Source organism: Leptosomus discolor, chromosome 4 (genome assembly GCF_034619465.1).
Source record: "Leptosomus discolor isolate bLepDis1 chromosome 4, bLepDis1.hap2, whole genome shotgun sequence".
Taxonomy (NCBI): Eukaryota; Metazoa; Chordata; class Aves; order Leptosomiformes; family Leptosomidae; genus Leptosomus; species Leptosomus discolor.
Window position 1 is genome coordinate 4935369 of NC_141394.1, and position 16644 is coordinate 4952012.

Here is a 16644-nt window from a genome sequence, read left to right on the forward strand (position 1 = left end):
ATCTAACTTCCTGAGAATTTTTTTTTTTTTTAATTGAAAAATGTAACAGGAACAGATAGCAGCTGAACACTTTTGGGATAGACTTCAGCTGATTTGAGAGATTTAGTTTTTGTGGTTCTCTGTGTCCATCTTTTAAAGCGGTTGTTCTAATATTTTAATCTTGCATTTGAAACAATTTCACAAACCTACATTCCTTCATCTTAACGAGTTCTAGAAAACCGGAAAGGAAGGGTTCAAAGGAAGGGCAGTCAACTACTGTAAATCACAAAGTATATTCCCTCCAGAAAGTGATTATTTTAAAAACAAAACCTGATCATCATTAAGAGATGTAATTATAACAGATTGTTTAAGGCCTAGTGATGTTGCTCTGAGGTAATCAGTCTTTATAACCCTATTCAGTAAAAAGAACTACATTACCTTTGCAGTCTGAAGAAGTGGAATGCAGCTGACAAAACATAATAAATCAAGGAAAAGTAAGACTCTCAGTTTTCAGGTAGGCCTTTATAAAGGTCTACAGCTCACATACTCTAATTTACAGTGAACAGAGAGCGTGTCTCAGAAAATACTAATTTCTACTTGTACGCAATACCGTGTAAATATTTTTTTACCAAGCATGCAAATTCAATTATGAGACTGTATTTTCATTCCAAGAGAAGCAGGAAAGCTAAGTATATGGTAAACTGAATTAGAAATAGAAATCCACTATTTTGGACATCCCTCTTTTTTTTTTCTTTTTTTCCCCCTGAGGCACTCAAGGTTTATATTCATAAAGAAACATTTTTACATTCACTATGGCTATCTTTAATCATATAGGAATCATGATTAAATGCCCATGCAGCTGTGTTCTCTTTCTGATGGCAGTATAATAAAGACATAATAGTCTCTATATCAAGCATTCTCAAACAATCTGTATTCTGACATTTGTTTGCAGAACGTATTGAATATTAAATGTGCAGAATTTCAAATATGTTTCTGCAGACATGAAATGTCTAAATATACTGAATATTAACTGTGATCTTATCTAATAAGCTCTGCTGATATTCAACTCCAAAGATATTTTGGTTTTTAATTACATACTTTGGTGCCACTTGTTTTCTGTCTTGATCAATTAATCTCCAGACACTTAAATAATTCTTGATTCTGCAATGGCCAACCGATTTCAAAAGATCTGACTCCCAAATAGAAACGTCTGCCTCAGTGGTAGTCTATTTTGAAGTTATTTGTGTTGACAAGGAGTTTAAGAAAGCTCATATCAGATGCCACATTTAATTCATGGCGTGAAAGAAATCCAACACTTCAAACCATAAGAATCTCTCATCACATTTTCTTAGTTAAAATGTTCTTTTTTCAAGCTTGTCACATGTAGAGCTTTATTTTTAGCTGACATAAGGGTTGAACATTAAGATATGAGCTTTAATACCATAAAAAAACTAGCTGGCCTTTTCTTTAATGTTTCAACTCACAGGCTAGAGGCATATATTATAGTATGCTGCCAGAGTTAATGAAGCGTTTTCATTCATTGCAACAGCAAACATATGCCCATGTAATTTCTGCTGCTAATGACCTAAAGAGTTACAGGAGAGAGGTGCCCTAGCACTATTTTGCCGTGCTCCCAGCAAAATAATCTGATGTACTAATACAACATGAAATAAAATCCTGGATTGGTAACTTAATTAGAACTGCTTGACAATTAACAATATTTGGTCCTGACCTGAGGCTCAGTAGTGTATTTGTGAGGTTCACAGAAAGGATCACATCATTGTCCTTTACATCAACAGACCTTTCACACTGAATCCACTGCTGTAGCTGTGCTTTAAATGAAGTAGTTAAACCTTTACTTTGAAAGGGATCAGCCTTCTCCTTTGCAATAAAGTTTATCACATCCCCTGTACCAATCTGGTTTAAGAAAAAACTCCAAAGAACAATCAACCCACTGATCAGTCCACCGCTTACAAATGAGTTTTGGTGGCAGTGGTGGCATGCCCAAATACTCACACCATAATGAGCACGGCTCTGCTGGCCTGGGCTGCCTGGGACATCTGTGATACAGAAATACTCCTTAGAAAGGGTAATGAAAGCCTTACCTAATCTTCTCTGGTTAGATTTTTTTTTTATGATGTCTGTAAAAATTGGCCATAAGCAACGGTTAAAATTGTTCAGCCTTTCCTTAAATATCATACTCATGACAGAAGCAAACATCAGCCTGCTTTTCTAGGGATGAAATGCTGCTATGTTTCAATGTGTAATAAATATTAGAGAAAAAATACTCAGAAGAGGTAGGAATGCTGCAGATATTTCTGTTGCTAATGAAAAAAACCAAATGACAAAGGGCTAAAATACGGAACAGGCATACTCGATCATTTTGCCTGAATTCTGGTTTTTTCCTCATATCCTTCATCTGTTTTCTGTCTTGTGTGGCTGTAAGCAATTTGGGGCAGAGGCTGTTTTTTTTGCTTGGCACACTCCTAGCAGACTTGAAATGCTACCACAATATGCGTAACAATAACAAGAAGGGAAAAATCATACTTAAGCATTGGAAATGGTTTCTACATATTTAATAAATTAAAATAGCCCTTGTAAAAATCTTTCCATCCTAATGCAAATCAGGCAAGTGAGATCTGCCACAGGACAGAACTAAAATAAAAATCAAACCGTGGGCACCTGGCCTTCTGAGCTTTCACAACTACGAACACCTCACTTTGCATGACCTCTTCACCTACTGGGGATGATCGTATTGAGACAATCTTGTGCTAAAAAGACCTGTTTCCACCCTCCTTCCATCTCTTCTGGACTGTAAGACACAGAGAAGTAAAAGCATACCTGTATACCCGGTTTTACAAACGCAGTTGAAGCTTCCCGGGAAGTTCTGGCAGGTGGCGCCGTTTTTGCATGGGTTGGAAAGGCACTCGTTGACGTCCCTCTCGCAGGCCATGCCGGTGAAGCCCTCCGGGCAACTGCACGAGAAGCCCCCCACCAAGTTGTGGCAAGTCCCGTCGTTGTGGCAGGGGGAAGGGAGGCATTCGTCGATGTCAGTCTCGCACAGGCTCCCATCGTAGCCCGGCATGCACCTGCACACGAAGGGCCGGAGGGGCTCGTTGGCCACGATGATGACGGGGACGCTCTCGTGGCTCTTCAGAGCTGGGCTCACCGACAACCTCCTCAGGCAGCTCCCTCCGTTCTGGCAGGGGCTCTGCAGGCACCAGTCGTGGTCCACAGCCTCGATCCGCACCCCGCTCTGGCGGAAGAGGACGTCTTTGATGCTCTCGAAGAAGGTGGCCACGCCACTGGGATTCACGTACTGGTTGTTGCCGCGTTTGACAGCCGCCATCAGGAAGGTGTGGTTGCTCTCCTCGTACAGCCCGTAGAGCTGGACGGCAGTGCCCAGCCCCGTCAGCTGGGAGCTGGCGATGCGTAAGAAGTGGAGGTAGTGATTCGTCAGGAAATCCCGCACGCTGTGGGCGCTCAGGCGGAGGAGGATGCTGTTGTCAATGGTGGCATTGCCAAAGCCCGCAAAGAAAATCCGGACGCTGCTGGTGACGGCGCCGTGCAACCCGTCATTGCTGAGGACAGACAGGTCGAAAGTGCCATCTGTGGACCTCGGCTGCGAATGCAGCTCACAGGTACCCCCGGGAATGCTGAAGAGGCTGGTGACTCCTGAGGTGAGGGAGCACTGGAAGCTGTCTAGCACGTCTGGGTCCTGCGGCTTTACGTTGCCCAAAATTCCACCTGGGAAGAGGTTGCCATAATAGTGAACAAAGATTTCTACCGTTCTGGGCTGAGACGGGTTGTCATTTTGGTCTATTACCTTGATCTGCACAGTTCCTGTGGAAGACATCTGAGGAACGCCAGAGTCTCTCGTGATCACCGAGAGGTAGAAATCGCTGATTTGCTCCCTGTCAATCTCTCTTGTCGTTGTCAGCACACCAGCGGTGCTAAGGCTGAAATAGCTGGTTGCGGGGCCAGTGCTGAGCAAGTAATATGTAAAGGGACCTTGGTTGGGAGGGAGATCAGGATCTGACGATTGAAGCGTCATCACAAGAGTTCCCGCACGGTTATTCTCCATGACTTCCCCTTGGCTGGTGGACAAGGTAGGGCCGTTGTCGTTGATATCTTCCAAAGTCACCAATAAAGAGGCACTTCCTGTAGCAGATGGCGTTCCCGAATCAATGGCCAGCACAGACAGGTTGTACACAGGCAACGTTTCTCGATCCAGCTCTGCAGTGACCGTCACCTGTCCTGTCTGCGGGTTGATGGAAAAGGCACTGTTGTTGTTGCCAGACCCAATGAAATAGGAAAACCTGCTCCAGCTAGGGAGAGAATCTGAATCAAAGGCACTCACAAACGTGACATGGGTGCCTGGAGGAACACCCTCGCTGATTCGTATATTGTAGGTTCCTAAGGTAAAAACGGGAGGATCGTTGGCATCCAGTACAGTGATATTAACAGTTACTTCATCTATATCTGCACCGCGAATGCTTCCAAAATTTTTTGCGAGGACTTTCAAAGAGATTCGCTCTTCTTTTTCTCGGTCAAGAGGTCCTGAAACGTAGATCTGGCCACTTTTCTCATCTATCTGGAAGCCCTTCTTTCTGCTGTTGCCAAAGATAAGGTAGTGGACTTCTCCATCAGTTCCCATGTCACGATCGCTTGCAAAAACTTCACCGACAACAGTACCTTTGGAGGCTGCCTCAGAAACCTCAAAATAATAAAGTTTGGACACAAAACGGGGCACATATTCATTTGTTCCCTCTAACTGGACGTTCACACTAGCAAAGCTGCACCTCTCTTCATCTGGAACGTTAAAAGCCTTTACCGTTAGATGGTAACTTTGCTTTGTTTCATAATCTAAAAATCCCTGGGTGGTGATCGTTCCTGTATTGGGGTCAATGACAAAGAGGTCACTATCTGAGGATTGAATAGCATATGCAATCACAGCGTTAGGTCCAGAGTCAGCGTCGGTGGCATTTAAACGAATAACAGTTGTCCCACTGGGGGCATTTTCTAACACATTGGGGAAGTAGTCCTCAGGGCTGAATGCTGGAGAATTATCATTCACATCAAGGACATGAACAGTGACATTGCAGTAGCCTGTTCTGGACACCCATCCTCCATCCTTGGCAGTAACAACTAGCTCATGCTTTTGGCGTAACTCAAAATCAAGTGGTTTTGCCAGTGTCAGTGTACCGGTAGTTGTATTAATAGCAAAGAGGCCAGCCTCATTTCCAGAGGAAATATTGTATCTGAGTAATCCGTTCATAGCGGCATCTCTGTCTCGGGCTGAAACCGTCCTGACCACTGTTCCAACAGAGTGACTCTCTGGGATGGTAATGCTCATACGGCTCTGAGAAAACTCAGGTGTATGGTAATTTTCCTCTGTTACCACTATTTCAACAGCTACCTCAGATGAGAGTGGAGGATTACCTTTATCCTTTGCTTTCACTTTAAACAGAAAGTTTTTGTTCAAATCAGCCATCAGCGAAGACGACACAGAAATCCAGCCTGTACTCCTGTCCAGTCTGAATTTATTAGTTTTGCTTTCATCAGAGATAAAGTACTCCACTTCAGAATTCAAGCCGAAGTCTTTGTCATCCACTGCAGTAACTTTAATTAAGTTTGTGCCAACCCTCACGTTCTTAGTAACGGGAGTAAAATACTTACTAGTGAGGAACAGCGGTGCGTTGTCATTGCTGTCTACTATGTTAATGGTGACAGTTGTCTCGCTCACCAATGGAGGACTGCCTCGGTCTGAAGAAGTGACGATGAAGCTATGCCTATTAATGTTGACATTGCTTGAACCGCTGGAGTTTTGGTACCTTAAATATTGCTTGTTGAAAATTTCCCCCGTGGTTGCATTAATTCGGAAGAACTCGGACTGGGATTTTATGAAGTAGAAGACTTGGCCGTTCGACCCTTCATCGGGATCGGTGGCTGAAACCTGGGTGACCTTCAAGCCAATCCCAGGAAGCTCAGGACACTCCAGGTAATAGGATGGCTTTGTAAATCGTGGGGCGTTGTCGTTGACATCTGTGACAAATATGGTGACATCCGTGCTCACCGTCCACCCGGAGTCGTGTGCAGAGACCCTGATTCTGTAGCGGTCTGTGTCCTCCCTGTTTAGTGGCCTGCTGATGGTGATGTCCCCAGTGCTGGGGTTTATGGTAAATGGGACACTCGTATCCCTTAGGGAGTACCTGCTGACCGCGTTCACCCCAATGTCTTCATCTGACGTCGTGACTCGGGTTACCGTGAAACCCAGAGGTGCATTTTCAGGCACGGAAGCACTGAATATCTGGGAAAACCTTGGAGCATTGTCATTTTCATCTAAAATATTAATGATAACTTTGACGGTCGTGCTCTGGAGTGGGGTGCCTTTATCTGAAGCTTTTATGGTTAGCATGTATCGAGACAATTTCTCCCTGTCCAAGGGCCTGACGCTTCTGATCTCACCAGTGGCTCGATCGATACTGAAACTATTTTCCGTATTGCCCTTAATTATTTCATAATTGAGCTGCCCATTGAGACCACTGTCCCTGTCGACAGCAGCCACTGTCAGTATCTTCCGTGGGGACAGGTTCTCGACTATCTCTGCGATGAAGGGATCTTGCTCAAACTCTGGTGCGTTATCATTGACGTCCATCACTGTCACTTCTAGCTTCTTATATGAGGAAAAGGGAGGAAAGCCTGTATCTCTGGCCTCGATCCAAACCACATATTTCTGTATGGCCTCGAAATCTAAAGCCCGCCCGACAGAAAGCTGTCCTGTCACCTGGTCCACCAGGAAGGTGCTGCCCAGGTTACCACTGGCGATGTAGTAAGACAAGGAGCCTCCCCTGGCTGAAGATCCGGAGACAGTGGTGACAAGCGTACCAACCGCTTGGTTTTCAGGAAACGTGAAGGTCTCCTGATCCGCCTGAACGCGAGGAAATTCTGCTCTGTTCACAAACCTCACGGTGACGGTTGTAGAGTCTGTCTTGGGGTACCGGCCGCCATCCCTCACGTGAACAGAAATGGTGACTTCGGACTCTCCCACCAGTGGGTTTGCAGCCAGGATCGCCCCCCTTGCTGGATCGATGTGGAACTTCTCAGAGTTCTTCCCCACGAGGGAATAATGGAGCTCGGCGTTAGAGCCAGCATCTGCATCGGTGACAGTCACAGCAAACACAAACGAGCCTGAAATGAAGAACAAAGTTAGGGCAGTTCTTTCATGAATGCACCGACTGCGGGAAATGCGATGCCAGCTTTTCACTTGGAAGTGTGTCCTGGAGCAGCATGCTCTTCCTTACACTGCTCTGAAAATGAAATGCTTTTTTCACAAGATGGTAACTTCAACGAGGTGTAGGTGAGTTGGAGAGCCCGCGAGACATTGCACGCAGCCAAAAAATGTGGGTTTGAAAAGTAGGTCACTGCATCCAGACAAACGCACATACAGATGTCAGTGGCTGCACATACAACTGCTCTGGAAAATGGACCTGCAACTTTTCCTAAGTCCAACGTCCCATTTCTACAACATTCACATTACGAAAGCCGTAAATCTAATAGGATTGAATGTTATTTTGAGAATTTTTTAATTACTCATAGTTTACTTATCCATGTAAAAAACCCCCTGGAATTCAACAGCTATTAAGGTTATGTAAGTGAACAGGCAGCACCCACGGACACTTACCCTACGCACCCACTTTTCCTTGCAGCCCCTTTTCTTCCTATTGTTCAGATGCTGCTCCTTTGTCCCCAATACCTTCTGGCTTCTGATTTTGTAAGAGTATTCTGAGGACAGTAATTAACAGGACTGCATTTTTTAAAAGCATGCTGGTCCTCCGAGACAGGAGTAAAACCACACAGAAATACAGAACTATTGCACACTAGTGCAATAACACTAATGTACTATGTTTCAGGTCTTTCGAATTTATGCTTCACAATGAGCTCGACTATACGGGCCCCGTTTGCATTAACCTCTATATGTGCCTATCTGCAAGGAGAACCCAGGGTGTTCTTTTGCACCGGAGTTTGCAGACCCAATGCATGGCACGTCTTTCAAACTTGACACTGTCCAACCAATTTGCAGAACACTCTGTTGAACTTTTACTGGTACTGAAATTTAGAAAATACTCACTCCTGTATAAAAATCATGTTGTTTTAAACCTCTTAAGGCAAAATCATTTATGGGCAGGAATGACTTTGACAGCGTCCCCTTAAAACTATACTCCATGTCACTGTTTGTCATGTGCAATGACTTGTACTCCAGGGTGAAGAATATTTAGACAAGAACAGTATTCAAACCCTTGTGAGAAACGGGACAAGAAAAAAAAAATTAAGATTTTTGCTTCAGTTAAGTGAATTATCTTATTAATTATCACTAGTTCCCCCTTTTAAATTTGATTTAAAAAGTAATAAGGAAATTAAGCTTTTTCTTTCAAAATGTACACTAGGTATTCTGTGACTGGAATAAAAGCAAAAATCTTGATCAAGTTATAAGGGCTTGATTTTTTTTTTTGGAAAAGATATTTCAGATGCTACACTGGACTGCAATAAAGTCATTGTTTGTTGTTGGTTTTTTGTTTTAATTGATGCCATGCCTGCTAGCAACATCTTTGTCAACAGCCTTTCAAAATAATGTCAAAGGATATTAACATTTCCTTTTAAATGAAAGCAAACTGTCAACTGAGGAAGTTGCAAAGAAAAACGTGCAGGCATCCCTAGCTTTTTTGCAAGTTAAAACCAGAGTCAGCATAGCTTAGGCTTTCTGTGTTTCTAGTTATAATGGCTTTCATACAAAAAGCATCCAAAATGATATTGCCAGAAAACATCAGTTAAACCTATATGTACTCCTCAGAAACGTATTTAAAGAAACACCCCAAAAAGAATCACACAAAGGCACTGTGCCCTAGTCAGAATACACAAAGATTCACCAAAGCAATAACAAAATAATTTCATAATGCTGTTCTGGAAACAGGGAAGAAATGTAAACAACTTCGTTCTTCCATAAAAAGAAGAAGTATTTGCAATTGTTTGAAATTCAGAGAGAAAATCCAGGACACAGAAATAAACCCTTTTTTTTGTTGTTGTTCTTTTAAAGGAAATTTTGTTTTGTAAACTGTTTGCCCTGGACTCCTCTTTGTAGGCATCACATATCCATGTATGTGTATGCATGTGAAAACCACAGAGCTCCTGACTTCCATGGCCAACCACTCTGACTGCGGTTTGGTGAATCTATGATAATACAGTGGCCATATTATAACATTCTTTTACTGTTTTGAGATAGCAGAGCTCCCAGTATTAGTCCATTTCAAATCTTGGGGGAAAAAAAAAAAATCTCAAAATAGCAGAATCTTTCAGTAAATTTTCTCCATCCTCATGGAAATAACCATATTCTCCTTTCTTTCCCCTCTGCCAATTTGCCAATTCTGCAAATACAAAATATTAATATTTTGGACTTACCCATTTCTAGTGTATTTATTTGTCAGGCTTGTTTAAACATAAACTGAATCAGAAATTATTTCCTGCACTGAGTGAAGTCACTTTAATTCGGGTGCAAGTTCCACAAAAGGAAGGTTGCTGCTTGGCTTTACTTTAATTTGATTTTGCTTCACCACTTGGCTCAAGGAAAGGCAACAGAATTAAGATCTGATATAGATACGGCCTTTTTGGAAGAAGTCGACAAAATCCTCTTTAAGAATTGCTCAGGGTGGAAAAAGAACATTGCAGGAGAAGACTTTCAGAGGAATAAAATAGGCCATTGCCTTCCTAACCTTGGCAAAACAATTCAGTTACTTGCTTCAGCGCGTGCTCGTTTACGCTATGGCTTCTTTACATAATTGCAGGAAAATAATTGCATTTAGATGCAAGGAACAAACTAAAAAAAATTGCTAAATTGCAGGTGATATACTGAGCCTTGCTGTTATTCGTTCCCGTGCAACACAAAGATAGGAAAACCTGGAAAACAGCTGCAGAGGGACATCTCAGAAACATTTCCCGTGGCAGAGCTTTGCATTTCGTTAAGATGTTCATGCAATCTGAAGCATCCCAAGCACTGTCACTGATCAGGTTACCTGAAGTGGTAGGCGACGGGACGTGGGTGACGTAGGGATGGTGTTGAAATTTGGGTGGGTTGTCATTCACATCGGCAACGGAGACGAGTACGCTAGTGGAACTGGAGAGAGCGCTGGGGAAGCCCCCATCGCTTGCCACCACCACCAAAGTGTAGTTCTCCCTCGCCTCTCGATCGAGGAGAGCGCTGGTGATGATTTGTCCTGTTGATGGGTTGATTGTGAATTGCGAATTGCCACCGGTAAGCCTATAGCTGTTTGAAAGAAAAAAAAAAGGAAGAAAAATTCCATTAGCATTTCATCTGCCTGCTGCCTTAAGACAACAATTTTCTACGCTCTCCAGACCACCATGCTGATGCGTAACCCCACGAATTTTCTTCTGACTGCCTATCTGTCTTCACTTCTTTTCCTCTTCCATATTCTGAGACCTCTCATAATTGAAATTTCTGGGGATTTCCAAGCGTAGTTGCTTAATGCAGATAGATTTCTAATAAATGAGGTGCAGAATGAGGCTTTGTATGTTTGGGGATACAGTCGGACATACTCTCAAAACTGCGTGCTGGCGGCATCCTCTAGTACTGATTGCCCTGGGCTAATGCACTGTTATTCCAAAAGGCTGACATACCTATTAACTGAATCTGCAGAATATTAATTAGAAAAAATACTGTTTTCTGAAATAAAAGGACAACAATTTTACAAAATAATACGAGGAGGTATAATTCATAGTATTTGCTGATAGCTACGTTTTGCTAGGTAAGATTTCAAAGTTAATTAATAATAATTCATAGTAATTCATAGCAAATTATTAACCACAGAGCCACATTCGTAGAGACTAACTAGGACCAGAATTTGACCCTTGTATATATGTGAGTGCACACATTCGTGTGATTTGACCAGAACTAGCTGTGTGCTTACTGCAGTGCGTCGTACAGGCTGTCTCTGACTGACAGGCACGGTGAATTTGTCCCTTCTCTTTGAACGCTTACCCAGCTCGTGTTTGTACAGAACGAATCTCAAAGATACGTGGAGCGCTGGGCTGTATTTTTAAAGGTAATTGGTTAGTATTATATCTTTTATTAACTCGGATAATGGGTTTTCAACAAAACAAAGGAAACAAAAACTGTCTAAAATGAACAATTCCCACGTTGAATATTATAACCCTGGCAAAAGCCAACACAGCTGTGACTGGCATTGCTTCTTCAGAGAAGCCTGGTACAGCACAGTAGCGACTTTTTTGAGGCATACAATCTCATAAAAGATTCAGAAGAAAAATGACTTTTATGAAAGAGAGTAATACTCCTATCTTCACCTTTTTAAAATCAGAACAGGTTACGAGAGGAATAATAACACAGGCCAGAAGCTTTACCGAGAGGACTGACAGCCAGCCTGTGTAATAAACTGTGGCAGCTTCTCCTGTTCAGTCATTAATCTCTACAGAATGCCACGAGCATAGTTTAATTGCTTAATTATGATATAATATGATGGCCATATGTAATTATTCTCCAGCCGCAGCACTGTGCATCTAGGGTGGAAAGAATGTGCACAAAGCCTAAAGCATGACTTAAATCTCCCTAAATACCAGCAGCATGGGCACATTTCATCTGTGATTTACATTATTTTAACCCTATGTGAGGTGTTGCGGAAGACAGAGACTTTCTCGTCTGTATATCCACATATATAGAAAGGCTTAAGCTTTAAAATTGGAAAGATGCTATGAAAACCTTTTTTTATTTTAAGAAAAAAAAAAAGAGAATAAAGGCAAATTACATTTGCCGTAGGATATTCTGAGTTATACCTGAGTACAAGTGCACGCAAACCAACTGGATAATGTAAGCGTGTCTCAGCATAGTCACAAGAAAATTCCAAACCCGAGCCAAAAAACCCTCTCAAAACTCAACCCCCCCAAAAAACTTTAATAGTGACAACTGGCATAAAAGTAATTTGACTGAAGCGCTTAAAATCTGGCCTTCTGACTAGTTCGTGCTGACCCATCTTATCTATACTATCTTTAACAAGTATCTTGAGCAACCTGGTCTAGAGGAAAGTGTCCTTGCCCACGGCAGGGGGGTTGGAACTGGGTGGTCTTTAAGGTCCCCTCCAAACCATTCTACGGCTCTACAAAGTCTGCTCAGGTGTGCATGGACATTAATAACCTCACCAGCCTCCTTTAACGACTTCACAGGTTATTGCAAGAAATAAGACAAAAAGAGTTGACACATATGGACACGTAACGGTTCTGCAGAAGATTACCCTACTCCTTGCATAACACAGCCCATTTTTTGACTTTACGTGAAAATTTTAGCAGAGGATTTTACATACCATCTTTGGTAACCAAAGATTTGATTTTGAAACAGGCTGTAACGAGGCTGAAAAGGAGTTCCGAGTGCTCAACACCTCTGACAAGATGACCTTATGTATTCTGGTCCCTCTGGCTTTTGCCAGCTTTGTAATACCAGTTAGATTTTAAGATTTGCATCACTCCAAATGCTGAATCTGGACAAATTCTGTCCAAGAAAAACAAAGTATGTTCCTGAGTCTAAAAAGTGTAAAACAAAACCTGAAAACAATTTTAAAATCGCTACTTACGAAAGAAAAATATTTTTATCAACTATTCTACTATGAGGTACTGAGTGAATGACAAAGACTAATGGCAAAGATATTAAAGCAATTCAGCCACACTAAAGAAACCCGAGAGCACCCTGATAATTTCTGATTATGGGATGTAATCATTACAATCATTCATGCTTTGTATGGAATTCTTTTTTCTAAAGGAGCTTGCCAGAAATAGTTTCTTAGAGTGAGAGGGAATAGAATTAAAAGCTTCATTGTTTCACAATTTAATAAATGGTAATTTTGGATGCTTTTCAAATATTCAAAGATGCCAAAAAATCAGGTTTCTATTTTTGGCTTGTAGTTAGTTGGAAAGAAAATATAACAGTATTTTATACACACTTGCTTTGCCATAACATAGTTCTGCTTTATTTTACTTCCTTTTTTAAAAGAAGTGACAGTGATATTTTTACGCACTTTGAAGAATGAAGTAAGGTGAACTAACAAAAGTAAACACAGAAGCTACTTTTACATCGTGTTTTGTAAGGCTGGAAACAGAGATACAAGTTTTTGCAGTCAGAACGGTTAAATGGGATGAGATTACCTACGCGTCCTTCCGATTAATAACTAATACAAATCTGATTCGTATTCCACTCAAAATAAATCAGCCCTCAGTGGATAATCTTCAGCTTGTCACTGTCACTCAGCATCTTCATTACTCTGGTCTGCGAAACCAGGAACGGCCAGTGCTCAGCCCAGTGCCCAGTTAAGTTGCGACCATTTGCATCTGCAAACCACTTGGCATTTAAAGCAAAAATGCCAAATTCTAACTTTTTCCTGGTTTTCTGAGTGGGATAAACTTTATGCCTTGCCTTGCGTAATTTTCATTCTAAACTGGAGGCATTAACGGACCATAAATTTACACGAGGAACATGTTGGCTTTCGGTGAAAATTGCTCACCGCGTGAAGACATGAATGCAGCGGCAAGAGAGGGAGTGGTTTCTGTTAACCTCTCAGCGGTCTGCAGTGTCTCCCGTAACGTGTGAGTTGGCATGTCGGGTGACACGGTACCTGCTCGGCTAGTTTCTTATAAATGCATCCAAGTCTGCATAAGCCGTCTTCTAAACTACTGCTAGGTTTGAAAAGCCATTTAAGGCTCAAAATAAGATACCGAAGCCTTCCCGTGTACGCTATCACAAAATTAACACGAGTTAACATTCACTAGATTGGACATTTTTATGTAAAAAAAGTGATACTGATTTCTAGATTTGCCTAGCTTGAAAATTAAAGTTTAAAGCTGAATAGAACTGCAAAACACATTCTGTACTTTTTTTTAGGGCGAGTGGTTTCATTTAAACGTAAGCGAGAAAAAATATTTTATTACTTAACTCTGCCCCAAAGTCAGCTTTTGTAGTAAATTTGTTAATGATGTTTGAAAAGTACATCTTCCTCTTCCTCACCAATCCCACACTGAAAGCTCCTTTAGTTAATATTTAAGTCATCTGTCAGCCTCCAAGAACAACTGTTTCCAGCTTCTTCAAGAACACATTTTAAAAGATTTTTATTATATCTATTAACTATATCCTTCATTACAAGGCCTCAGCTCTAAAAGCTATGCTAAATGGAAGGCAAAAGCCTTTCCAAAGGCTACACAAGCTGATGGCAGCCAGCAACGATGACCATCCACAGTCTATATCACATTCCTTTATGCAGAGAATGTATATATAAAGAATTCAAGCTGAAGCACTTGATCCATTTATGATATTATTTGCAGTTTCAGGATTTCTCTGGGTTTACTTTATTTTATTTCTATTTTTTAAATTCATCTACCTCTACATTCAGCGAGAAATATAAATCTAGCCTATTAACAATTACACTCAGATGCAAGTTAAACTCGTTTGCTTTTCACTTAGTAAAAAAACTAAAATAAGACTGCAACTCTACTCGGCCTTAACATAGTTCTAAAAGTTTTTAAACAACAAAAAAAGAGCCAGATTTGCTGGAATAATTTAGCTACACAGCTACAGCTGTCCTTTCGTGTCTTACAGCTTTATGGCATGTTGGTGACGGACAGTGGGGGGGGGGGGGAAATAATCTTCAGGCAAGGTATGAGGCAGTATTACATACAGCAGCAGTAAATGACCTACCTAATAACAGCATTTGTCGAAGCATCAGCATCTGAGGAGTTTACAAGCAAAATATCTGTCCCCGTAGGAGCATCCTCCGGAACAGTGGCAGAATAGACGTTAAAGGCGAACGTGGGGACATTGTCATTGACATCATCCACCGTGACAGCAACGGTTCCAGTGCCAGTGAGGGCAGGAGATCCTGCGGGAAAGCGGGATACAAAGTGCTAGAGGTTACAAATACCGCGGTGCTAATCCGAGGTCTGCCATCTCCGATTTAAAGCGTAGCGCTCGAGCATGTCACAGTTCAGAGAGCAAGAAAGCCAATTCAACATACAGGAGAGGGTCAGATTTGTTTCAAAGGAATCTCAACATAAAGTACAAGTTGTGAAAGGCAAAAAAACCCAACCAAAAAAAGTTGTTATTTTTCTTGCTCCATCTAATTCCAGAAGTATTTTGAAACACAAGCTCAGTGGAAAAAGATGGTCTTGGAACCGCTCAGAAGCCTTCCTGTAACAATTAGGATCAATTTGAACATGTGGTTGACTTTCCTATTTCTCTAAGAGGAGACGTTCAAAGGTGGCACACTGACAGCCATGAAAACTCCAGCCCTCAATTTATTTATCCGCAGAACAAATGGAGTGGAAACAGTGGCAAACCCCAGCTTTCCACGCGGCTTTTCCGCTGCCGGTCGCACCCCTGACCTGGGGAATCCTTCTCTGGGCGGGTGAGAAGGTTGCACAGTCTCCAGCCTTGATTTCTCCATAGGAGCAACCATCTGTAGCAGGAAATAACGCTCGCTCAGACAGGGTTTTGCTTTCAGGAAATCGGACTGAACTTATTTAACCTACGGCTTTCAGCCTCCTTGTTATTCTAATACTTAACTCTGATGAGCAGGAGTAGCGTGTTTATTCATGTGCACTCTTTACAGTATTTATACTCTTAAGCTTTTCCTTTGTTAAATCCAAAAAAAGACAATGGAGAGTTTTACAAGATCACGTTAGTTTTGCCAGTCTATTACACTCATTTGCCGCCAAGAATCAGCAAGACACCTTCTTTGCTAAACAAATTCTTCACTGAGTGTCCCTGAAAAAAATGGGAACGTTCCTTTCTTTGAACCCATAACAAAAAGGAGGAGAGAGTGATAGAAGAGCATAAACCACATTTACTCAAAGCCCCTTTTACTCAAAAGACAGACGATGCCCACGCCTGTTTTACCCAAGGTTGCGTTGCTTTCGCCTTCAATCTCAAACAGATACAACAATTCAACATGTGCTGGACTGGGAAAAAAGCAATGATAACAAAATGCTTTGGGACAGAGAGCGGTTCAAGTCCTCGCTGCAAAGCAAGCATATTACACGGAGCTGTCGTCTGATGAAACACAGGCAGCCCCCGTGTGACCGCCCTAGTCCTTCCAACCCAGCAGATGATGCGGTCGCTGCTACCCGAGGTTATTGCTGGACCTCAGCCTTCGGGCTGGGAAGAAGGCAGGCTCTGCTCTTGGGGCTCATAGGGTCCTGGCAAGGGCTCTGGACACCAACCTTTTGCACAAAAGAAGAACTAATGACCCCTTTTCCCACATGTTAATTAACCCTTGCAGGTTGAAGAACGTGCCACACAGCATCACGGGAAGAAGCTGGGAGCGGCTTCTGCATGGGAAGGAGGTTTTCCAGTGCAAAACACTTCGCAGTCACTCGGCTTCATGCGCAAACGGACCGAACAAAAGACCTTCCAACTGAAAGGCGCTATAAATCTCACAGGGCTGACTTTGAAGCCTGCTGGTCGGACGGCACGGATCATGACACCGAGGAAAGAACGTGCAAGCCAAAGAGTATAGGTTTCACGCCACGGCTGTGCACAATGGAGGCCTTTCTCTGCTCTAGTCTGAGGTAATTCATTTTGCCAATTAATAGACTTTCAGCCAG

The 16644-nt window shown here is 42.2% G+C and overlaps 1 protein-coding gene across 1 annotated transcript in view; it reads right to left on the reverse strand.

Annotated features, from left to right (window-relative positions):
* Positions 1–16644, reverse strand: part of FAT4 (FAT atypical cadherin 4) — a 146399-nt gene that overhangs the window by 25207 nt on the left and 104548 nt on the right. The window contains exons 7-9 of the mRNA XM_086464371.1: positions 14741–14921; positions 10047–10291; positions 2821–7170 (exon numbers count right to left, since the gene is read on the reverse strand). Of these exons, the coding sequence (XP_086320497.1) occupies positions 2821–7170; positions 10047–10291; positions 14741–14921 (4776 nt within the window). The remainder of the gene's footprint in view (positions 1–2820; positions 7171–10046; positions 10292–14740; positions 14922–16644) is intronic.